Source organism: Microtus pennsylvanicus, chromosome 20, assembly GCF_037038515.1.
Source record: "Microtus pennsylvanicus isolate mMicPen1 chromosome 20, mMicPen1.hap1, whole genome shotgun sequence".
Classification (NCBI taxonomy): domain Eukaryota; kingdom Metazoa; phylum Chordata; class Mammalia; order Rodentia; family Cricetidae; genus Microtus; species Microtus pennsylvanicus.
In genome coordinates this window covers 36,753,657-36,779,555 of record NC_134598.1, presented here as the reverse complement: position 1 = coordinate 36,779,555, position 25,899 = coordinate 36,753,657, and the positions used below count along the sequence as shown (strand labels likewise).

General features: G+C 40.8%; 1 protein-coding gene across 2 annotated transcripts in view; it reads right to left on the bottom strand.

Annotated features, from left to right (window-relative positions):
- Positions 1–993: 993 nt before the first annotated feature.
- Positions 994–25,899, bottom strand: part of Washc4 (WASH complex subunit 4) — a 49,613-nt gene continuing 24,707 nt past the window's right edge. For both annotated transcript variants that reach the window (XM_075954140.1, XM_075954141.1), the window contains exons 16-33: positions 25,135–25,242; positions 24,273–24,419; positions 24,100–24,179; positions 22,560–22,665; positions 21,908–22,024; positions 20,480–20,648; positions 19,707–19,861; positions 17,371–17,445; positions 16,429–16,533; positions 14,670–14,804; positions 13,306–13,414; positions 11,288–11,354; positions 10,478–10,564; positions 8,925–9,072; positions 6,914–7,010; positions 6,169–6,365; positions 5,428–5,527; positions 994–3,058 (exon numbers count right to left, since the gene is read on the bottom strand). In XM_075954140.1, coding sequence (XP_075810255.1) covers positions 2,991–3,058; positions 5,428–5,527; positions 6,169–6,365; positions 6,914–7,010; positions 8,925–9,072; positions 10,478–10,564; positions 11,288–11,354; positions 13,306–13,414; positions 14,670–14,804; positions 16,429–16,533; positions 17,371–17,445; positions 19,707–19,861; positions 20,480–20,648; positions 21,908–22,024; positions 22,560–22,665; positions 24,100–24,179; positions 24,273–24,419; positions 25,135–25,242 — 2,070 coding nt within the window. In that variant the 3' untranslated portion in view covers positions 994–2,990. The remainder of the gene's footprint in view (positions 3,059–5,427; positions 5,528–6,168; positions 6,366–6,913; positions 7,011–8,924; positions 9,073–10,477; positions 10,565–11,287; positions 11,355–13,305; positions 13,415–14,669; positions 14,805–16,428; positions 16,534–17,370; positions 17,446–19,706; positions 19,862–20,479; positions 20,649–21,907; positions 22,025–22,559; positions 22,666–24,099; positions 24,180–24,272; positions 24,420–25,134; positions 25,243–25,899) is intronic.

Sequence of the window (25,899 nt, the reverse complement as noted above, 5' to 3'; positions counted from 1 at the left end):
GTCCCCTTCACCTTAATGGTAGCATTATGAAAACTATCTCACTACACACAAACCTGTAAATGTATTTACAGTTCTTAAACATGCTCCAAAATTATGCTATCAGCTACATATCATCTACATTCTTTGGTGTACCTTCACTGATAGGAACTGGAGATATCCAGTAAGCTAAGTGATAAAGAGCCACACCACTGGAGAGGGCAGATCTATTTTCTGGCTCAATTTTTTTTATATATATAATCGACTACACGTGTTTACTTTGAGCTGAACTCTGACTGTGCCATCCTCATCTCTGTAGCTGAGTGATTCTGCTTGATTTCCACATCCTTACACTTATTACAGTACTATTAAACTGCTCTTAATGTTGGGAGGCCTTGGTTAAAAGAAAACAATGTAGCACAAAAGGTCCCTGAGCAGAATTATGCCAAACTAAAGCTGAACAAATCTGGTTTTCTTCCCCCAACAGCCCAGCATGAAAACAGTGGTCTATGGCAGTATTCCTGCATCTCCGTTTTATCCATGCAGCACTACACAAGGAAAAAGAGGCAGCAGTTAGCTCTCTCCAGCGTGAGGTCTGACAGACCATCTCATGTCTTCGCTGTCCCCACATCATCTGCAAACGGCGCCTACCTGTAACCCCAGCACAGGGGAGGCCAATGCAAGGACACGCTGAGGTTTAAGGCCAGGCTGAGCTACAGACAGACACTCTCTAAGGGAGAAATAAAAACTCTGATTATGATTTCAGAACACTTCCTGTTTGTAAACCGCACGAGTTATTTAACATGTCACAGAAACTCAGGAAAGAAAGTAACTTCACATCGGTTCTTAGCTGAGACAATTGACCTATCAACAATCAAGGATCTATGAAGGAAAGGGAGGAACCACTCAGCCGACTGCCTATCTAGCTCAGTCCTCAGCCCCACACCACCAGAGTCACACTAACGAGACCTACTGCTGAAGACATTTAACTCTGGCCATAAACATCCAAGGGAAGGACAATGTTGAAATTATATTTATTAATGTTTTATTATACATAATGTACTCTATTAGAGTTGGGGAAAAGGAGAACCCCCACACTCAAGTGAGATAAGAACCTTATTGTCTTTTACAAAATCTAATTAGAACTGACAATGTTATGGTTAGTTCTTAATTCCTGAGAACTGGAACATCATTAAGTTTTCTGTGAATTTACAACAAAACACTCATGTTAATATTTCAGTTACAGTATGTCTGAAAAAAATGTTAGCAAGGAAAACCATCATCTAATGTATGCATCAACTCAAGCATGAATACACTGAAGCCCTGTCGCTCTGCAGTTTAAGACCATTTAAATATATCTCTCTTCAGAGATTTTATTTCATCTACACAGACTTATTATAATTCACCCAGACTGTAGTGACATTAGTTCTAACTACAGGTAGAACAATTATGTCACTTTCTTCCCAATTTTAAGTGTCCAGGGAGACAGTATGTAAACTCTAATGTACAGGAATAATGATGAATGAACATTTTTTTAAATGAAAGAAAATACTGGTACTATAAATGGTGACAAATCTGATATAATCAAATCCAGTATCATTAATATAAACATTTATAATAATGAAAATATAAATTATTAATTATGCAGCATGCTTTAGGGCCATCTCTACAGTTAGTATCAATTACAAACATTAAATGCCTTTAATCCATCTTTTGTTCATAATTCTCTAAACCATGTTTAACATAAAAAAAACATTTCCAATCTATTCTGTTTCTTCTGATTTAACAGTCATAGTATTTAGCTTGGGCTGGGAAAGTTCCCAAGCCTAATCCATGAGTCCCAGGCAGGACCCTGTACCTCCACTCCAAAAGCTGGGGCCATGGAGCCATGTCAGAATTCTAAGTGTTAGGATTATTTGCAAGATTTATCCAAAGAAATAGTTAAGCAGGCAAATGCAACAGAAAAACAAGCATTTCCAAAAGAAATGTCTGTATTACATCTAAAGTTTTAAACCTTCCTTTTCACCCCAAAGGCATCGTTTTATTATACGTTGAAAAGGCCATGACGGTTTCACTAACTAGCTAGCACAGCTTCACAAAAGTAACGCTGGCTGCTTGTTAGGAACTACATTTCCTCACGGCCTTTCTTTGAACATCAGAAAGTGACGTACTAGCTCCATTCTCACAGTGGTAATTACTGAAAGCCTGCCCTAGTGCAGTATTATTTAATCATTACACTGGATTTAAAGTAAAAATCTTTCTAAATTGCCACCAGAATTTCAATTTAATGTAACGAAGAAACCTGAGTTTGGTTGTAGGATAATTCATTCTTGTTTTCCCCAGTATCAGAGTGCCTTCAAACGCAGTGAAGCTTCAAGTGGGAGTCTATGGCTTAATCTGAGTTTTCTTTGAGATTAAGTAAATCTTATATTTAAAGCAACTGTTGGAGGATAAATGTTCCCAAAGCAATGTAAACTATTATAAAATGTCTCATCAGACATCAGCAGCTCATGAAGAGTTACATGGGAACCGGTTAGCCACACTGCACAGACGGTCACACAGCACCTCACCTCTAGCATCAACGCATCCTCAGGGTCTGATGAGATGGTCACGAATTTCAAGCTCATCTCTCTTTAAATCGAGTACTTACTGGCTGTGTACAGCATATGCACCGGCTTTCCTATGACTTGAGATCAACATGGATCAAAGACACACACAAATTACAAACACAGAGAGTCCAGGAGATGGAAAGCAATGGTGTGGGAATCTGGACTCTCCCTTTGATAGCATCACGTCAAAGAGTCCAGCAGGAGCATCTTTAGCCTACACCCCAAAGATCCAGTATCTGTTTCTCAGCCCTTGAAAACCAGAGCATTAGAAATAAAATGGGCTTGACTCCAGAGCACTGCCATACAGAATTTTCCATGATGTGACCTAGGAAATGACAATTTCTCAAGCAGTCTGTAATCCACGGCACTGGGAAGGTATCACGACACCCAGCTGACCCCACACCATCATCTCACAACAGGGTCTGCAGACGCAGTGCCCTCAGGGACATCGCCGTTGCTCGCTTTAGTTTCTTCTGAAAGCAAGAGAGAAAACATCAATGGAAATACCTGTCGGTTTTACAAAAGTTAATAAATAAATATAATTTGAAAAAAGCTATACTACTAAATGTCAATTTATAAAGTTGCATCCATGAAGTATTTTTCTAACATCACAAATTATATTAGTTTGTTTAAATGTTAAAAAATCTTCCTTCCATCAGCCTAGCCAGACAGGAACCCAGACTGCCATTACTGACACAAACACAGCTAGAAGGCATGTGTCAGAACAGTTTGGGTGAGTAACTTGCCATCAATAAAGAGTATTTATTTGTCTGTGTGTATAGTATGCACACACGTGTACACACATATGGAGCATGTGTGCACACACTCACACATGGAAACCAGACAATGGACATTGGGTATCTACCTCTATCACTTTCCTCATTTAAAAAAAAAATATTTAATTTTTTTTCTTTTCTGCATGGGTATTTTGCCTACATGTATGTGTGGCACCCTAGGAGGCCAAAAGAGGGTGTCAGATCCCCTGGAACTGGGGTTATAGACGGTTGTGAACTGCCATGTGGATTCTGAAGTGAACCCAAACCCAGGTCATCTGGAAGAGTTCCAGTGCTTTTAACTGTGGAGACATTTCTTCGGTCCCTAGTTTTCTGATGCAGGTCTCTATAACAGAACCCAGAGCTTTCTTATTGGCTAAACTGGCTCGCCAGTGAGTCCCATTGATGAGCTGGGTTTGCAGACACATGCCACCATGCCTGGCTTTTACATGCTTGCTGGAGATTTGAACTCAGGTCCTCTAATCATTTTACCTACCAAACAATCTCCCCAGTTCCTTCTTTTATTTTTTTGAGACTTTGTAGGCCAGACTTGTCTAGAGTTTCTGTAGTTTACGGTAGCTTTGAACCAAGTGATCTGCTTCAGCCTCCCAAATATTAAGATTACAAGCATGAGCCATTGCCCCAGCTCATAATCTATTTTTTTACATTTTGGTTTTTCGAGACAGGGTTTCTCTGTTAGCCCTGGCTGGCCTCTGCCTCTCAAGTGCTAGATTAGAGGTGTGCCCCAACACCACAGCCTTTTATTATCTGTGCCAACAAATTTTTGGCACTTTGTGCAAAATGTTATGTTAGCATACATTGTATGTCAGGAGGTGACAGTCATTTGAGTTCTATACTAGGGAGCTCTCACCACTCAGGCAACTGCAGTTGAACACAGCTGTAATGAGAAGACTGACCAGACACGAGAGTGACATCACCAGACAGTGTCCTGAAGAACAGGACACAGCAAGAAGCTCCACAGGATCAGCCTGGAGACTAGGCTGGCTGTGGCTGTCTTCATGCTTAGGCCTTAAAGCAAATACAAAACCCACTTGCAGTTTGCTTAGTCAGCGGCAGTAAAACCATAGCAACAGCCGTGTCTTCACAGCTCAGACAACCCAGCTTCCTTCAGATGTGTGCGCCTGCACTGCTGTCTATAGCACTAACAACAGTGCAGACGGAGCGTCGGGATCGTCTCAGCACATGCTTATTAGTCCAGAATTTAGAAAACCTGGATGTGCTTCTGATACCTAGTACTGATAAGTTTCCCTTAACATATTCAACACTGACAAGAATAAACTGGTTTACTTAAGTCTACTCAAAGAACAGCCTCCGCTCAATGCAAAAATGGAAAAAAAATTAAAAACCACCTTCTTTTATGAAAATATTTTACATTTCAAATATTTTACATTCATGAAAATTAACACGACAGATATAACATGGAAAAACCCATAAAATTCTAAATGTTACCTAGCTGCTGTACCTACATACGTTTCCTAATTTCCACAACGGAATGAACTAGATACTCCTCAGAGTAGACAATTGTTCTTCCATGTCACGTCTGAGAGAAATGGAGACCTGAGCTGTGAGGCACTGAGCAAGGCTTGTGCATACTGACTGAAGTATGTAAGCCCCCATCACCCTACAGACTAGGATGGGCGTAAGGCTTTCCACAGGGGCGTGGACCTCAGCACACAGAGTGGATGCTGTTACCATGACACCTACACCCCAGGGATTTCACGCCTCAACAAGCACTGTCACCTCGGGCATCTCTGCAGCTCAGCTGTTTGCAGCTGCTGTTAACCAGCCTCCTTCCCTCCTGATACAGGCTTGAGCAGTAAGGAGAAGGAAGCAGCTTGTTAAGTTTGTTAGATAAACCAGAGCACGGACTTAAGGAATAAAGTAAACCTTTTTCTACACCACATGGGATCCATGTGGGTGTTAGTGAAAGATTCCTTTCTAGGTCTATACGATTTTCCAAAAGATGAAGTAAACTATAAATCTGACAAGAAGATGGAACACAGTTGTCAACTGTCACTGATCTATGCACAATTGTGCCTTTCACTAACCTTCCTTCTCTTTCTTTTCTTGATTCTCTTCAGCCGCAGTCTTGTCTGCTCTGAAGAAAATCCTTGCACTGCTCAGTGAGAAATAAAGCAGTTCAAATTCCTACATGAGAAAATTTGAAATAAAAAGGGAAATACATTTTAACAAAACAACAAAGTAGCATTTTAATGTCTCTAAAGGAGTTCTAAGTACCCTGGCCATACCCGTGCACACGTGTGAATGGTGTGTCCAAGTCTGTTCACATGTGTGACTGGGAATTCGTGTGTGTGCGTGTGCATAGCTCCAAAGTTGAAGTCAGGTGTCCTCCTCAATCACTTTCCACGTCACAATTAAGGCATGGTGTGTCACTCAAACCTGGGGCTCACAGATTCTGGGTAGACTAGCTAGGCAGCTTGCTGGAAGGCACTTCCTGAATCTGCCTTCTAAGTGCTAGGATTACAGACAACTACACCTTCCCAGCTTTTCCATGGGTTCTGGGGCCCTGAACTCCAGCTCACAGGTTTGTAGGACAAGCACTTCATACCCTGCCATATTGCCCAGTCCAATCTAATTTTTTACGACCAAATGGCTTCCAAAGAAATTCTAACATGCATTCTTTTCACTGCTATTATCTCATATGGCTTCAGATATCAATTGTAGTGCAGATCAGTCAGCGGGGTCTGGACCCGAGGCCCTACCTGGATAGACCCCATTAATGCCCATCATTACATCATCAGTAGCGGGGTCTGGACCCGAGGCCCTACCTGCAGATAGACCTCCAGTCGCTTCTGAGTGAGGTTCATGGTCTGCAGCAGCTTCTCATCTTGACTAGCTGACTGTACATTCTGTTGCTTAGCAACTGCTCTTATCTCCTTTATGTACTTTTCTCTCACAGACTGGAACCAATGAAGTGAATCAAACTCCTGGTACTGATCCAAAAGCTTTAAGGTATAAGCCACACCTACAGTAAAACCAAAATTTAAATTTCAGTGAGTATAGTCCTCCTTTCTTTCTCCTGCACCCACAGATCCAAGCACTAAGCTAGTCACTTGAATCTCAACAGTTTCAAATCACATTTCACAGCAAAAATGATAGTTAACTAGGGTTCTCTACTAGGTTCCTTGGTTTGGGGGGGGGGGGATATAAAAAAGAAAAGAAAAGAGTAAATAATAGAATCCTGGACATCATCAGGGAAATAAGTTGTCCATGGTCACAATACAAAATCAAAGAGAAATGAGGACGGCTACATGGGCACCAGTGAGTGAAAACCACAACAAAGCAAGCCCAGACAGAGGGCAAGCTGGACAAATAGCGTTTCTGTTCTAATGGTATCAAATGACAACACAGGGGATGGAGAGGCCTTGAGACAAACAGTGCTAACACCAGGCACTCCTTAGAGAAAACAGCGTATTTTAAGGTGCACAGAAATCTATTTTCAATCAATTTTTTCTGAGAGCCCACTTTAAGGTAAACACAGAATTGATGGGAAAATAGCTATATTAAGCTTACCCATGGCAAAACCATCATCAGTAAATGCTGCTCCTATTTTATTTTTTTTATTCAGTTTCTCTTTGCAGCTTATAGAATGTTCTACAAAGTTGAGCGTCTAAAAGGAAAGAAGACACAGAAAAACAACTGAGCTAATAAAGTCCACAAATTTGCTACAACAGACATTTCAAGAACTACAACCATAATTTCTTCTCAGCTCCTGAGTAAACTGGCTCCTGGTGAGGACACGAACCCCTAAGTGTCTCTGAGGGCTGTTCGGCCAAGTCCTCTAGCATGAGACTCCCCTCCACTGATCTTACCCTGGCACAGTGCTCGGGGGAAGTCACTGTGCACAGTTTAGTGAGAACATTGACTCTTAGGAGATCTTGACCCAAAGTGAAACACAAGGAAACATGGGGAGCAGAAAATGGTTTCACTTTACCTCAAAACACAAGCACTTTTTACAAAGCAATCCTTCCTTCCACCTCCACAGATCATCCTAAAATACCATAGTGGCTCTTACTAATTATAAAATATCTGACAATCTCAATCAATCTGTGAAATCTTTGTCGACTCCCATTTAGTCTCTCTTTTTTTTTTAAATTGACAGCTCATTATATTTATCTTCTCCCCTGGACTCAGACTATAAAACACAAAAAATAGCACACTATGTCTCTGTACTACACTTAGTCTATTATATAATTCCCCTATGGTTCCACGGCTGCCTAGCATGGTCTGTATATGATGATCTCAAGATTAAAGGAACATGAGGAGGATTCAAGTCAGTACATACAATATTACCAAGTAACACACATCTTTAACCTGGGCACTCAGCAGATGTATACGGGCATCTCTGCCATATTCGAGGTATTAAAAACAACAGTAAACAATAGATGTATGAAACAGAAAAGAAGGTGTTTGGTGTTGGGGAACAATTTCTAATAGGTGATGATGTTCGTATACTAGGTAATTAGCAATTCAAGGAGAGGAGGTTTTATTTTGAGCACTTAAAATTTTTTTCTTTTGTTTTTATGTGTATGCATGTTTGCCTGCATGTACATATATGCATCATTTGCATGCAATGCCAACAGAGGTCAGAAGGGGGTGTCAGATCCCCCGGGACTGTAGATACAGACAGCTCTGTGCTGCCATGTGGCTTCTGAGAGTCAAACCTGGGTCTTCTGGAAAAGCAGCAGTGCTCGTATGCACTGACCCAGGCCTCCAGCAGTTCCTGTTGTTTGTTTTGAAAACCACCGCATATAGTTCAGGCTGGCCAAGGATAGTTTTCAACTCTGGATCCTATTTCTTTCTACCTCCCTCTCAAAAGCAGAGATTACAAAAATGGACCACCACATGCAGACTACAGAGTGCTGGGTAGAACCCGCATGCTGGACGAGCACTGCACTCAAGTCGCACCCCAGAGTATGATCCAAATAAGATGAAATAAGAAGCTATCATGTGCCTTAAAGACAGCAACTAAAAATTCGGTACAGAAACCTCCTAAGATCAGATTGATTGCTAATATATACCTTTCTAAACTCATTTCTCTCGCCGCAATAACTGTTTCTATAATGTAATTAGTGCTGACTTGAGCTATTTTTAGAGAGCAACCATGGAATTAGCGAAGAAAACAAACATTTCAGGAGAAAGCACTACAAAGTCATTACAGGTGCGGGTGTTCACAGCTGAAAGGGGAAGTTATCCCGAAAGGTATGTTGGAACAAACCTGACATCATAATAAGTTGATCTGCAGGAAGCAGTTAAAATGATTCTATGGCAAAATTCTGTGTAAAGATCCTACGGCATACGTGGAAGGACACACTCTCAAGTGACTGACAACATAACTTTCTCTTGCCATTAGTAAGAACCTATCAGCTATGAAACTTCAGCTGCAAGTCCAAGCTTTTGGTCATAACTGCTGACGTCACAATCCCATTGATAGCCAGAGGTATGAATGTACTTCACGCTTTATGGAAAGTGAATCTGTAGTAACACCTATTAAAAACTCACTTCTAGTTTTTCAAATACTCACTAGAGGAGGGACAATGATATAGAAATTCCGGAGATGTATATTCTTTGGCCTTCGAAATTCTGGAGCAAAAACATCTACAAGCATTTTGAAATATTCTGTGCCTTCAGCAGAATTTCGGGTATGATCACTGAGGACTGAGTCCAAATGCCTACAAAACAAAACAAAACATTCCTTGGTGTGGCTTTTTAAAAATTTAGAGGTCTTTCATTGGGTTAAATAATGCTACTCCAAATCAGGAAACAGAATAAAATTTCCATGGACTTCAGGATGAGCAGAAATTAATCAGCACCCCTTTCCTTTCTGTGCATTCATTCCTTGTGTTCATACACACGTCATGCACGTGTACACACACTGTACGTAAGTCAGAAGACAACCTGTGGAGTCAGTTTGTTTTTCCCATGTGGGTTCTGAGGGTGAAACACAGATTGTTAGGCTAAGTGGCAAGTGCTCTTATTTGCTGAGCCACCTCACCACCCAACTCTTTAAAACATTAGTGGAATAGTGTTCATATAGGCATGCATGCATGCGTGTGTGCAAGCAAATGCATGAACATGTAAATATGAGAGAAAAACTTGCAGTAGCTGGTTTCTTCCTTTCACCATGTGGATTCTGAGGCTTGAAATCAGGTTTAGTAGCAAGGATTTTGTGCATTAAATGATCTTGTTGGCTGGGTCTATTTCTTGAGAACCCATGTTCACTGTAAATATATTCTGCAGCACTAAACCTCTTCACTAATGTTTCTAGCATCTGTTTAGCCTCCATCTGGTCCTCTTTCAGAGCTGAACGTCTCTTACATTCAGAACCAGCAGCTTCTACGGCTGGGGATTAAGTAGAACCACTACTATTCTCAAGCTCCATGAGTGGAAGGTTTTCTGAGATGCACATGAAGCAACTAGAGATGCTCTTCATCCTGTGAGAGGCTCCATCCTAACAGACTGGCAGTGTGGTAAGTGGGAACTGAAGCAGAACTGCACTGAATACCCCTAAGCTATTAACAGCACAGCGTAGCAGCAGACCACACCGCTGCAGCGTACCCTGTGGTTCCCTAGCATCTCCAGGCTGGCTGGGATTGCTCCTCCCTGTTGCCCTGCCCAGCATCACAACAATCACAGCGCATAATACTTGCCTGGAAAAAGAATTAAAATAAAAAACAAGTAATATGGTTTCAATTGAATGCTTATCATTTTTATAATATCATAATAACCAAAGTTAAAATTATTTAGTTCAGGCAGCATCTGTATATTCCATCACCCTAGAGCCTCCATGTGTCTGGGAGTGAAGTCCTCTACAATAGCAGCCGAGGACTCTTAACTACCGAGCCATGGCTTCAGCACCGGATGAATTCGTCTTACGAATGAGGTTTCAGGTCACCTACAGTCACTCGCTCCAGACAGGGTATGTGACTGACAGCTGCATGTGTACCGCACTCTCCAGAAGATCACTTTCTGGTCAGGTGGGAAAGATCTTAGACTACAAACACGGTCACACCTATCTGCTCACTGCCTTCTGGAAGCGAATCTCAGCATCCCAGTCTTGGCCACTCCCCAGCTTACCTGGCTGCTCTGAGCGTTTCTTCTGCAAGCCCTTCCTCCTTTACTAGCTCTTCAAAGCTCACAATGTCTTCAAGATCCGGCACAAATCTACGTGAGAATTTGAGAAGGAATTTATGGGAGCAAGTAAAATATATGCAACCAACACAAACACATACATGAAGTACTATGGAAGGGTAAAAATTAAGTATGTTATTTGGGAAAAACTTTGCATTTCAAGTAATATTGTTAATATCACTGCAATTCCAAATCAAACTTTATGTGCTCACACTCTAATACTCAAAATTAGCAATCTTTACATTCATTAGTTATGCTGATAAAAATCACTGTATTTTAAAGAAATATTTTCAAAAATAGTCTTTTTTTTAAAAAAAAACTTTTCTTTTTAAAATTTTTTTAACAGACTTATTTCTATTTTATGTGTATGGGTATTTGCCTGCCTGTGTGTCTATGTGCCACGCCTGTGCAGACTGAAAGAGGGTGTTAGATCTCCTGGATCTAGAATTACAGCCAGTTGTTTGCAGCTGTATGGGTGCTGGGAATGTACCCAAGAACTCTGGAGGAATAAATGCTATACCATTTTTCTAGCCCCCTAATATAATCTTAAAATATAAGAGAAAAAATTCCTCAGGTGTTAGGAACAATGTTTTCTTCACTAGGAAGAAAACTAGTTTACTGAGTTTACATCAAAGGGGCAGAGGTTAGGCAGTAACACCTCAAATGTATTGAAAAAGCACAAGTACATTTTCTACAGTATTATGAAACAAAGATAAAATTGCACAAACAAGGCAGAAATCATATTTGAATCCATACCTAATGGCATTGCTGCTACAGTGAAGACCACCAGATCTTATCATCCGTATATAGCCCATAGCATTACCTTCAAAATTCACACACAAAGAAAGCACGTCTTTACATGAGCAATTCTAACAATCAGGACAAGATACATACAGTAATCGACTGGGAAGTTTCCACTCCTAAGTACCAAAATATTCTGCTTTAATTTTAATTTCTGTTCCATAAAAAGAAAGAGTTGTGCATTTGAAAGTTAAATTTAGATATACACAGACATTACTATTTTAAGATAAATGTAATTCAGTTGATAAATTAAAACCATTAATTGCTAGTTAGCTTCATTAAAATGATCAAACATTTTAAAATTATAGTACAATTTCCCACACACTCCTCTGAAGTGCTGTCAGGAAATCTTTACTTGGGACCTCCCAAATTTGTCTCTCTAGCCTGGACTCCTCTGTCTCTAGACTTTGCTGTCCCACTCCAGCCCTATTCCAGACTGTCCTCAAAAATGCCTGGGAGACTTGGGCTTTTACACTTCCACTGCCTGTCTGGTACTCTCCTTCCCCAGACACACACAAGGTTTATCCTGTTCCATTATTTAGGTTCCTGAATATCACTGCACAGGACTGCTCAGCCCACCACATCTTACCCAGAACGCCGTTAACAGGTACCCTATCTTTTTGTCTGCCACTCCTCAACTAGGGTAAGGACCCACTGAGTTAGGGCATCTGCCTTCTTCACTATCCTATTCCTAAAGCAAACAAGTCCTGAGTCACAAAAGGAATTCGATATGCAATGGAAATGAAATTACTTGGGAGAAAAAGATAGGCCAAATAAAAAGGTAACAGTTAATATCTCATAAGCATTATAGTTCCGATATTAATGCTACATAGTAACAATCACGACCTACATTAAGGCCTATTCCAACTGTTCAAGCTTTCTAAAAAATATGTAACATGCATTTTTAAAAATTATGTATTTTATTTAGAGTGTGTCATGTCTCTGGAGAGTTTTTTAAAAATATATAATTTATTTAATTTTATGTGCACTGGTGTGAGAATGTCAGACACCCTGAAACACATAGACAGTTGTGAGCTACCATGTGGGTGCTGGGAACTGAACCTGGGTCTTCAGAAGAACATCCAGTACTCTTAACCACTGAGCCATTTCTTTGGTCCCATTAACACACATCTTTTAAAAATTAAATACCTAAATTGTTTCAACTAAAGTAAAAGGCATGCTGAGAATAGTATTAAAAGCAAAAGGCCTAGTCAGGCTACTGAACTGAAATCTAGATTCTACCATGTGTTGGCTGTGACCTAGATCAAGCTATATGAATTACTTGTACGTCAACCTCCTCATCTGTTAGACTCTAAAGGCAGGGACTTCACTCACTGTCACAGCAGCATCCAGGATGAGCAAATGGGAACACGTCACATACTACGGGTGGCTTCATACAAAGTCACAGCCCTGACTCTCGCTGAGGAGAGTTCCCATGAGCTGGCCTGTGGATGGCTCAAGTGTCACCACCACTGATTTCTCAGTCTCTCGTCAGCACACGTCATAGGCTGTGATGGCAGTAACAGAGACCACACAAGCCAACAGCACAGAACGAGAGCCTGCTAATCTTTGAGCTTAAATGGAGTCCTTCCCTCTAAAAATTATGTACTGTATTTCAAAAGTCAAGCCTGCTTCTAAAACACGGCAAATCCTACACAAAGCACGAAATGGCACAGCACTAAAAAATTACATCATTCAATAAATAATCTATAATCAAACTTACACAAAATCTACTAAACTACCTTTAACTTACCAGTTGATTCTTAATTGTGAATGTAATTCTGGGGTGCATTTATTACGTGAATGTCTAATTTAACAAATTTTATTTAACCACTGATTGGTATTTCCTACACAACAGTTTAGTAAGTGGAATGAAGTAGAAGCATTCACACAATACACAAGCTGTCTCATATATGTGGTGTGTGTGATTCTGGCACTTGCACTATATTTCTCAATACTTTGAGGTGACTTACCAATCTGGCTGATGAGCTGCCTGAACTGGTCAAGGTAGCTCTGTCCCTCTGGTGTGATTCCAAGTTTTCTTATGCCGCGATTGAATTTTTCTGCTCTATCAAAAGGATACTAAAGAGATAAATTTAAGGATAACTTTAGGCCCTTAAAACATAAAATCCTTGGTAAATGGCTCATGAAATAAGTCGCTCAGGTCTAATGACAAATCTGTAACAAGCCCTGCTGGTGTTCAGAATGCTTCTGCAGCTGCTGTTTTAGTCTCAGCTACAGGGAGAAACTGATGACATGCAACTTATCCCCACCACAGGAGCCGCCCAGCCCTAACCACTCTATCAGACCAAGAGAAGGAACTGAGCCAGTAACTGCATGTGTTCACAGATTTGTAAACCAGTTCCTATAGGCCTGTTGCTGAAGAATTTACACACATTCCTTCCAAATGAATAAATAAGCTGCTTAAAATGCTAAGCTCAGTAGCACAAAACTATGATGCCAGCTCTGGAGGGCAAAAGCAAGAAGATCAAAGTTCAAGACCCTCCTTGGCTATGAGCAAGTGTGAGGTCAGTCTCACATGAAACCCTGCCTCAAAACCAAAATAGAAAAAAAAATTTCTAGTTGCCTTCATCAGTTTGGGGTGAAAAAGGCTTTCCAAGTTCTGGCTAACACTTACTGCAATGACACCGCGCTCTACAGCAGCATGGTGACCTGCCACCTCCACCCCATATAAAGACATCCAGCACATTCCTCTACTGACGATGTCCTGGCATTAATTCCTACACTACCACGGAAATACACTCAGGAGCTATTATACACACAGCTAAGACTAGGGGAACCTTTGTGTAATTCACATAGTTCCACAAACAGCAGAGCAGATGCAGAACCCATCTAAGCCCGTGAGTTCTCTATCTTCAGCTATGGCCTCTGTCCTAACTTCCTCCACAGCAAGAGCTTTTTACCTCACACTGGGAAAACTCACACGGAGGGCAAAGGGAAAACAGAGTTCTGTTTATGAGCACAGGTTCTGCTGTATTTGGCTATTTCAGGTGTATTTTTGTTTTCCTTATGGTACTGGGGACAAGGCAGACAAGTCCATTGCCAAGAAGCTACATTCCCAGCCTCCAAACCAGCATTGCTAAAAACTACTGGTAGGGAATCAACTGTGCAGCATTTCTGGAGTATCAGACAGCATGTGCCAGAAATCTGCCTTAAGCCTCACGAGAGAACACAGGAAGTTGCGGGGAAGCAGGAGAGGAGGGCGGACACAGGAGACAGGAGGAAGACAGTCATAGAGAGGTGTAGTAACAAAGCCAGCGTAACCATCTGTCATTACACAGCAGTCCAATCCAGGTACTAAGAATACACAGCATACCTTGTGATCATTTTGGTCCTTGATCTCCCTGAAAAATCGAATATCTTTAATCAATCTGGATTTGATATGTTCATCATACATAAACTGGCTAAATATATAGAACTTCTTTTTCAAAAACTGGTAGGTAAAATTAACCTATAAAATTAAAAAATGAAAAGTTAATATGAAATTTCAAATAAATGGTACAGAGTAAGTGATCTAAAAGTACTATTTATGAAGTTCAACTAGTAATGGAGTTGAAATATTTAAATAGTTTTTAGTGCCCAAATTCATAGAAGTTTCTACAGACTTCTCTTATACAAGCTGCTCTCTCCTCCTATGGGGGCGGGGGGAGACAGTCTCATGCTAGGATTCAGACCTACACTGGGAAAAAGTATCAGCCCTACAAGTAACTGCAAGTAAGGGACAGGAGCTGGGGACCACTCGTCTAGCTGGCTCTGAAGCCGTCCACATCAAGGCAGTGTGCCTGTTCCACTCTAGAGGTCTCTGCTCTCATTAGGTCAATTCAAGCAGAGTAGCAACAACTTCAACATGCACTAACTAATCATTAAGTCACAACTGCAATGATTTCTAAAATTCAAGAGTGCAGGTGCTTTGAGAATGACTATCTAAAGGCCCAACCCAAACTCACAAGTCTTCAGAGAGCGAGATGTGAGCTGGGATTCGAGTATCAATTCTGTACTGCAATGGAAGCCTACACCAACCCCTACGCCATTACTCTCAAATGTTACTAAGGGTGTTGGCCAACGTACTGTCTATACTTCCCTCTTTACAGAAAAGGGTGCTTACTTATGACATAAACATTTAAGGCATAGTTGCCTTGGTCTTCTCTACTTTTCTTGTTCTCTCTTTCCCGCTTTATTAGTGGGTAACCTGCCACTCTGATTCTCATCTCCTGCCTAGGTAACTTACATGCATATCAATATTCTTCTATTACCAAGAAGGCAGAAAACGTCTGCTTTTCTCACTCCCGCGCCTCGTAAACGCCTGATAAGCACAGAATCTACTACCAACACTGGTTTGCTACAATGGAGGAAAGCGTTTCTCCTCAGGACTCTATAACCTATTTACTCTTAAAGGCTCAGAGGAGATCCCTACCTGAGGACACCTTATGCGTAATGCTGACTCTGAATCTCGCTTCTGCACTGGCGACCACTGATGAAAGCTCTGGTCGTACCACACACCACCTCAGAAACTACAGCCTTCCTCGTGCACCAAAATGACCCAACTGGCTTCCAGTCCTCTCCTCATAACCCTTCCCTCACTACAAATAGTTTAATGGTCTTTATAAGCACATAAAATTAGCCATACCTTATGAGAGGAAAAATAGTTTAGTGGTTTCTACAAGTAACTGCCCATTTCAAGTAAGAGTCAAAATATTTTTAGTAAATGGCTTATGAACATGGTTATTAAATAATTAGGCATTCTCTACCCTTAAAAACATCACAAATTACAGTAAGTAACCCAGTCCCAGTGATTCATTTCAGAGAGTACAAGAGAACTAACATACAGTGTACTGACTTCCACTGTTAACAATATGGCCCAGAGGGCTAAGAAACCTAATACAGCCTTTTCCACCAAATTCAACACAATGTAACAACAGATATTTTTATTCATACTATCAGAAAAATAGTGGAAATTCAGGTGTGATATAAACAGGAAGCAGTGCATGCTTATTAAAATGTTCTATAAAAAAATCTTCCAAATTACTAAATTCAGCAAGAGTTTATTACCCACGAAAACCACAAAAGATGCTTACTGTTGTGTTCATGATTCCTGTCCCATGTGTCCGAATTGAATTAGCAATATGTCGAATGTTAATAGTATTCAAATGCTTATTATTGCTTGTCCGTTCAATAAAAATCTGAAATGCAAACAAATTTAGGAACAGTAAGAATACACCTATCCCAAATGCTGGTTAGTAACCCAACACAAAGTTTAAAACAGTAAGAACACACCTATCCCAAATGCTGGTTAGTAACCCAACACAAAGTTTAAAACAGTAAGAGTACACCTATCCCAAATGCTGGTTAGTAACCCAACACAAAGTTTAAAACAGTAAGAATACACCTATCCCAAATGCTGGTTAGTAACCCAACACAAAGTTTAAAACAGTAAGAATACCCCTATCCTAAATGCTGGTTAGTAACCCAACACAAAGTTTAAAACAGTACGAGTACACCTATCCCAAATGCTGGTTAGTAACCCAAGGATAATTTAATAGAAAGGCCACTAAGAGGACATGGCCACACTACAGTAGAGAATATCCAGCGATCTCAACAACTGTGGTGGTGCACTCCTTTAAGCCCAGCACCCAGCACATAAAACTCTGTATTCAAGGCTAGCCTGGCCTATTTAGAGAGTTCCAGGCTAGCCAGAGCTATATTGTAAGACCCTGTTTTCAAGGGGAGAAAAAAAAAAACTCTAAAAAAATTATTCTCTGTTTTACACGTGTTATCAACTTTCACCCTTGAAAAACCAATCCCTGGTCTTTGGGGCATTCCATTATAAAGTCATCCCTATGAAAACTGGGTTTCAGGTGGGCATGGCAGTGTATTACTGTAATCCCAGCATCCTGGAGGCATTAGTCCAAAGCCAGTCTAGGCTACATGTAAATTCTAGGTCAATCAGGACTACAGAGTGAAATCTTGCCTTAAAACACAAAGCAACAAATAAAACCTTTTTTCTAAATTCCACTCACCTGATTATTGAGATTATAGAGGTATCGAGAGACAAATATGTGAATGTTTCTCATAATTTCCAGAACGTCAAGCCCCTACAACACAATGCACACAGAAACCCATGACTGAGTTGAGCATGGTTAGTCAGCCATGCATGAGCTACTCTTCCTTACTAATGACACGGCCACCTAGCCGTCTGCATGATTTTAAACTACATAAAAGGCACCACCAAAGTTCCACGAGCCACATACACAGCCCTGAGTCTGCTGCTCTGTATTTTATCCCCCATGTTCTCACGAGACCCAGAGCACAGCTATCTCCCAACTAACCTTCAATTTCTCTTCTTTTAACAAAGTAAACTAATGACTAGATTCCAAGTTACTTAAAAGACATCATACATTTATAAAAATGTATAATACTTTTCTGAAATTACACAAGAACTACTCTTCATATGTAATTTTCAAAATCATCAGGTATTACTCTTCTAAACACCAGAAGAAAAGAAAACAAAGCTAAGATAGTCTTCTCAGGTCAGACAGCTAGAACAGACAAAACCTGGAATTTTAGAAAGTCTAATTTCAAAAGTTTATGCTTCTTTTGAGTAGACCAGATCCCTTTTAAAGATTTGGTTATATTTTTGTAATCATATGAAAGTGTGTGGGGTGTGCATCTAGATCACCTAGAGCTGGACTAACAGCTGTGAGCCCTCTGGTATGGGTGCTAGAGGCAGAACTCAGGTCCTCTGCAAGAGCAGTGTATGCTCTCAAATGCTGAGTTGTGTCTTCAGCCCCCAGATCACTTTATAAACACACACACACACATTTGTTTGTTTTGTTTTTCAAGACAGTGTTTTTCTGTGTATCCCTGGCTCTCCTGGAACTTGCTCTGTAGATCAGACTGGCCTCAAACTCAGAGATCTGACTGCCTCTGCCTCCCCAGAACTGGAATCAAAGGCGTTTGCCACACGTGTATACACGTATGTGTATGTACATGTGTACCTTTCGTATGTGTATGTACATGTGGACCTTTTTTATGTGTATACACGTATGTGTATGTACATGTGTATGGGTGTTTTTATGTGTATGGGTGTTTTGCCTACATATGTCTGAGCACTACTTGCGTGAAAGTGCCTGCAAAGATGAGAAGAGGGCACCGGATTCCATGGAACTGAAGTTACAAACCATTGTGAGCATGTAGATGCTGGGACCCAAACCCAGGTCCACTGCAAGAAAAGTAAATGCTCTGGATGCTAAACTATCTCTCCAGCCACCAAACACTTTAACTCTAGTAGAGTCCTCCTGTCTCCGCGTGCTTCCCCAACACTGGGGTAGACCACACATTACTCTACAGCTGTGCTAACCAGTGCTCAAAGTGTCACCACAGTACACTCACACATTGGACCTTTGCTACCCCAGACGTTTCTCCACATACGTTTGATCTCCCCCAGTCTATAAGCTTATGAACTGAATCCTTAGACGTGGTTCATTATCCAGGATTCTCTAGACATATTCTATATGCTCAAATACATGAGCGAAAGAGGCACAAAACGATTCTGGAAATAATCCATAAATACAACAAGTTAAAGAAAAATTATGGTACTCAGATTTTGGGACAGACGGTTTCTTTTGATAAATATTAACATGATTACTTTAAAAAGAATTACACATAAAATAACCCTGAATTGCTACATTCATAAAATACTGACATATTATAAATTGGCTAATTGAATTAGCAAAACCAAATGCTTCTTTGCAATTTGCACATAACTAGTTGCTTTTCTAATTTGTTAAAGTTAATATACTACACCCATTTAAAATCCAGCCTTGTCTATACTTCTAAGAATTCTGCAGAAGTCATCTCACTATCTTTGTAGATTCCTAAAAAGCCTGTGTGTGTATATATATGTCTGCATTTATTTCATATGCTCAGAACAGAGTATGCCCAGGAAGGCAATGATAAATTCTTTAGCAAAGCCCATTAAGTATCATCTAATATTTTATCCTTATCAAATATGAGATTTATGTAACAAAAATTTTTCTTAAGAACTACATTAAGGGGACATAGAGCTATCTCAGTGGTTAAGAGCCTTGTCCTTAGGGAGAACCTGGTTTTGCTCCCAGAACCCACATGGTGGTGCAGTGCCATCCACAGATGCTTCAGTTCCAAGGATCTGACCTCTTCTGACCTCTGCAGACACCAGACACTCACATGGTACAGATACTCACATACAGGCAAAACACTCATACCCATAAAATAACTGAGTCTAAAAAGAAGTGTGTGTGTGTGAGAGGAAGAGAGAGGTTTCATGAATGAATACTGACATGTTGTCTGACCACATCAGGAACTGTACACATACCTGCTCCAGAGTCTGGCTAGGAAGATGCGCCTCTGTCATAACCAACCCATAGCGCTGAGTAGCCAAATTCCTCATTTCGCTGTAAGTGGCCCAATCATGAAGGGCCACTGTTGTGAGATTGTAGAAAGTCTTGTCTAGGTAGTGAGTTACATACGCTACAAAACAAACCCACAAAATGCCATGTTTAATTCATGATCAGGAAAAGAGAAATGAAGCTGAAAAGAACACATAATTTTAAAATTGATTTGTTCCTTTAAAATAATGTGCTAGGGTTGGGCAGTGGTGGTGCATGCCTTTAATCCCAGCACTGGGGAGGCAGAGGCAGCTGGATCTCTGTGAGTTCAAGGCCAGCCTGGTCTTCAAACTGAGTTCCATGGCAGGCACCAAATCTACAGAGAAACCCTGTCTCAACTGATCGATCGAATGATGGATGGATGGATGGATGGATGGATGGATGGATGGACGGACGGACGGACGGACAAATAGATAAAATGTGCAAAGCTCAACACTCAGTGGGCTGAGGCAGGAAGAGCATTAAGTTCAAAACTAGTCTCAGCTAGAGGGTGAACCTTATCTTCAAAGAATTTAAAAACAACCACAACAACAGAACAGTGTGTGGAGGGCAGCAGTAGAGTCTGAGGTCTGTCTGGGCTACAGACGGGTCCCTGGGCAAGCCTGAGCTACACCACAAGAGGGACACAGCTAGGAAATATGAGGGGCAAGGGCCCCAGGTCTCCTGCTGCTCGGTCAGAAGAGACATAGGAAGCACTCACCTCGAATATCAATGAAGCGACTGAAGAACCGAATTGGGTTCAGAGAGAAGAACAGGCCCAAGTCTTTCCTGCCGACTCGGAAGGGGTTCCGGTCGTCCAGCTTCAAGTGCGTGTGCACAGAAAGCCGCAGGTCCTTCTCAATCTCCTTGCACAGCTTGTCCAGCAAATGCTGCTCAGAAGGAATGGAGAGCTGTTCAGGACGACAACCACTGCGGTGCTCCTACTGCCCATTCCTCGACCTTCATAGCTCACCAAGGAGAAACTGACCAACTAGTTTCTGATTTAGGATGCTAAACCCTCAATGGTAAATATTTTATTTTTGCTTGAAAAACTAAATTATCCTGCTTTTTAAACTAGTAACTATTTATTTTAAGTCGGGGGGAGAGCTAAATACTGAGGTTCATTTTCATGAATTTAATTAATTCATGAAATTAAATTTAATTCTCATGAAAAATAGCATGACCAATGGCTTCACTATAAGGCACATGAATATATAATATAAAGCATAAAATTTGTGGAAAGCAGCAGTAAAAAAGGATCCTGCAATATGCAACAAAGAAAATAGATTGCCTTAGAATTATCATTAACAATCACAGGGCAGCACGCACATGGTGCACATGCACATATACAAGCAACGAAGATACACACAAAGTACATCTGAACAAATTCTCCTAAACCATGAGGACTTTGGGAATGAATGGGCAGATCCAAAGCACTTGTAAACAAGTGTGAGGACCTGAGTTTAGACCCCCAGAACACTGCTAAAGTCAGATGCAATAGTTTGAGCCGGATCTGAGCATAAGACAGTGAACAAGAGAATAAATACCCCAAGCTCTACAGCAAACTGGCATGGTCTGTGGATTGCCCGTCCTGCCTCAAAACAAGGACAGACACCCCAGGTTGGTCTCTGTGAGGACGCTTGCACCACAGCACAGGTGCAAAGAGAGACAACACACACAAACATACAAACTACACACATTAAAACATACACACAATTCACTGTCAGGGAACTAAATCAATCGTCTTCTCCTATCAGAGTTACATATATTACCAGTTATTTATTTTATTTTTAATTAATATTTAGATTCATTTGCAAGGTTTGATAACATAGGACAACCAAAAAAGAATAACATCATATAAAATTTTTCATAACTCCATCACACTGAATATTTTTAATCTCATTTTCCAAACAAAAATTATTTATAATTAATTTATAATTTATAAATAATTAGTTTGGGCTTTCTTTAGACAAGGGTCAAGGTCTGGAACTCATAATCCTCCTGCCTCAACCTCCTGAGTGCTGAAATTACAAGTGCACTTTATTAAAATCCAGGTTTGTTTAAATAATTTCTGATTCAGTGGAGACGGCTTCAGGCTACCTACCTTCCCAAGTACTGATCTCCAGCTTTCTCTTCAACACAATCTTACCTCATTTAAAATTTCCATAATTTCCTTGTCATAGCAATCCAGAAGTAGCTCACAGGACTCTAAATGCCTTGAGTGCATCATGGCAGGTACACAGTCTCGTAAAGCACTGAACATGTACTGTCAAGAAATTAAAACACCCGAGTTTAGAAAGCAACAGAATTATTCTAAACAACACTGTAAAGGCTAATTACAGACAAAGGCAAAAACTCTGACCTGAAGGAAAAGAATATTATTCTATGACTGATTTATTTTTCTAAAAACCTGAAACACACGATTTAAGCGCACACACATGCACACACACACAGAAAAGCTGACACTCACTAGTCTACTGCACAAGCACTCGGTCACATCCCTCCCATAAAGAAACTGAGTAACCTAACAGCCTGCAACAATAAATATCAAGACTATTGAGGCAAGCTCAATCCAGTGAGCCTAGAATGGCTAACCATATGTAGAGGAGTTAACAAGCAATTTCATTAGAACTGATACACAATTTTCCATGGACTATATAAACCTTGATTGGATATGCATAATAATGTTCGAAATATCATTACAGGTCAATTTTATGAAGGTTTATTAAATCAAATGACCTATTTGAAACTTAAAAGTGGCAAGAAATGAAGTTTACTCTTTTAGATTACTGTTTACTTACATGTAATCTAGCTGCATCAACAGCGTTTTCATATACATCATCTAAATAAATTGGGAAGACAGCTCGGTGCCAGTATAAAAAACAACAGTCACACTGTGTTTGGACTCTACAATATAAGGTAACAGGTAATTAGTGGTCCCCTCAACAACACAAAAGAAAGACTTTCTGTACTCTAAGGGGAAGAGGTCTGTCTTCCTCATTGTACATTCTCTGCATCACTGCACCCAACATTATTACCAAACAAAGTCATTTTCAAATTGAACAAAGGTGATAAAACATTTCAATAGCCTACATTATCAAAATTCTGTACATGCTTTAGTTTTAAGACTGCTGAAAAACTCAGACTAATTATTATTTTTTTTTTTTTTCGAGACAGGGTTTCTCTGTGGCTTTGGAGCCTCTCCTGGAACTAGCTCTTGTATACCAGACTGGTCTCGAACTCACAGAGATCCACCTGCCTCTGCCTCCCGAGTGCTGGGATTAAAGGCGTGCGCCACCACCGCCCGGCTCAGACTAATTATTAAAGAGATGTTGTAAATTAATTTATTTTCAGCATTATCTGAAATAATACTGTATTACATGTATAACTTACCTGTCTCCAAAGTAAAAAACAGATTTTAAAAGGAAAGACCTTGGTATCCCTCATGTTTCCTTAGCTCTCCAACTCTTGTGCACTCAGCTCTCTCTATTCAGCACCAGCTCTTAGGAAGAGGACCTCTGTCAGATGGGGGCCAGCCTGGACCACACAGCCAGGGCTACCCAGTGAGACTCAGTACTTTTTTGACCAAATAAACCTGTCACATAGAGCCTACAGATTGTCTCTGCTACCAAATGACTAACTCCTTACAGAAGAGAATTACCCCAGGTATCTTAGAGTGAAGGTCCATAATTCTCTCAAGGACTGAAAATTAAATACCACTAACTACAAAAATATCAGCTTCTCAGAACAGCAGAGAAAATTATGAACATTAAATGAAAACTGTGCTGTAACGCGATAGTTCAACCTTCAGGAAACCTGCACTCACTTAATGAGAAAAATTTAGAAAAGCATCCCAAACACCTGCAAAAACAAGCCTTCATCAAGTCCGTCTGGCCCAACGGCCAGCCTCTGAGACAGCACTTCGAAGTTCATCTCCAAATATAAAACTACATAAAATGGTGCATCATAGTCTTCCAGTGGCTTGCAACGAACAAAGCGTTAAAGAACCTGCCCAATACCCTGAAGGACACTGTTCAATCTCGTGTGAACCAATTCTTCCAGAGGACTCATGCCTCCTGTGAAAGCAAAGCTGAGCAGGACAACGCTGTAAGACAGAGGTGACAGAGCAACTAATGCTCCCTGTGGAACTCACGCCTATTCTCCCTGCCAGAGAGAACAAGAGCTGAACGTGGTGGCACAGCCTGTGATCTCAGCACTGGGCGGCCAGCCTGGACCACAGAGTAAAACGGAGGCCAGGAGAGGGGAGTGTTGAGGACGAGGAGAGGGAGAAGGCTGTTCTGTCGCCCGGGGTTCTGACTGGCATGACCCAGCTCTACTTACCGTTCTCTGAGCTCACTGATGAGATCCAGCTTTTTCATGACCACTTGAAGGGGAAAGAGCTCTTCGTCTTTAAAGGTTTTCTATCAGCGAGAAGGGAAAACACGAAGTATAACACAGTAATGCCAAATTTCTTAGAATAATACATGAACTGTGAATCAGAGTAATAAACTTACCATTTGTGTGCCAACACTTAATGCCAAAGAAACAATAAGTCGCCGTTGCTTCGTACTTGGTCCGTTTAGGGTGTTTTCGGCCAAAACAAGAGCAGACAGCACATCAAGACGCTGTTCACTATACTTTTTGTCTGAAATTACTCTTTTCTTAAAGATCAAACAGAAAATTATTAAGTTTCGATTCTAACATTGTTAAGTTCCAAGAGAAAAAGCCAGTTCTCTATTCTGTTCTCCCTGGCACACTCAGGGGAGCAGAGCTCTCAATCAGCTACCTAACTGCCTCTCAGCACTGCCAGGGCACCGGACGCAGGGCTTAAACACAGTCACAACAATTGACTAACAAGAAAGAATTCAAAATCGAGTCTCAAAACCTTTCCCTTCCTGCTCATGAGATTAGCTGCCAATGAAGATTTAGACACAGGCAGTCCTCAATTCTCTCCACTCTACAGTGATGTAGACCCAGTTCTCACTTTTGGGAGAGCACTCAGGAAGTTCATGAACACCCAGGCTTTATGACAAACTAGGCTTTGGGCTAGATGGTTTCCTCTGACTGCCAATTACATCAGGGAGTAGCAATCTGAGCACATTTAAGGTGAGCCAGGCTGAGTGCTGAGGCAATCAACGCACACCCTGCATAAAGAAACGCCTGTATTATCATTCATGGTCATTTCCCAGAGATTATAATTATTCTCTGGTACAATTCAGGTAACCCTAAAGATTACAAAATGCAATGGATAAAGCACTACAGAAATAATCCATTGCAGGAACAAAATAAAGAGGCTAAATCAGGAAATGCAGGATAGAACAGAAGAACACTATAGTTTAGTTACGCCAAGCACAGAGAACACAGTAATCTGCATACCTTGGCTACAGCAATAGAATTAAGAGCCTGATGTTGAAGGTGTTGGGTTATATGTGACACTGAATCCGCCACGACCATGCTTCTCCTGTAGAACATATGCTCTATTGCCTAAAAGAAACAAAAGGAACTCAGGAAAAATTAACTTAAAATTTACAAGCAAAATCATTAGAGAAAACCTCCATGACCCTAAGCAAAAGAAGAAATCTGTAAATGAGACTGGTGGGGGGCAAATATCAAAACACACACGAACACAAACAAACCTGAGGCTGCAGAGACAGTTCAGTCTTCAAGTGCTTGTTTACCTCAAATGCATAAAAACCAAGTCTGATTTCCCACATCTAGGTAAAAATGTCCAAGCATGGGGGTACAAGCTTACAACCCCAGTGCTTAGAAGGCAGATAGGAGGATTCCTGGAGCTTGCTAGCCTCATTTGTAAGCCCCAGGACCCTGTCTTTAAAACAAACAAACAAAAAACAGCTTCAAAATAAAATCAATCAGCCAGACGGTGGTGGTGCACAACTTTAATTCCAGCACTCAGGAGGCAGAGCCAGGTGGATCTCTGTGAGTTCGAGGCCAGCCTGGTCTGTGAATTCCAGGACAGGCTCCAAAGCTACAGAGAAACCCGGTCTTGAAAAAACAAACAAAAAACCACAACTCAATCAACATCTAAGGTTGAGCTCTGGCCCCTACAGACAGACAAAACGGCACAAGCATAATGATGGAGAAGACAGGCTTGAGACACTAGAATCCTCTTCCATAGCACTC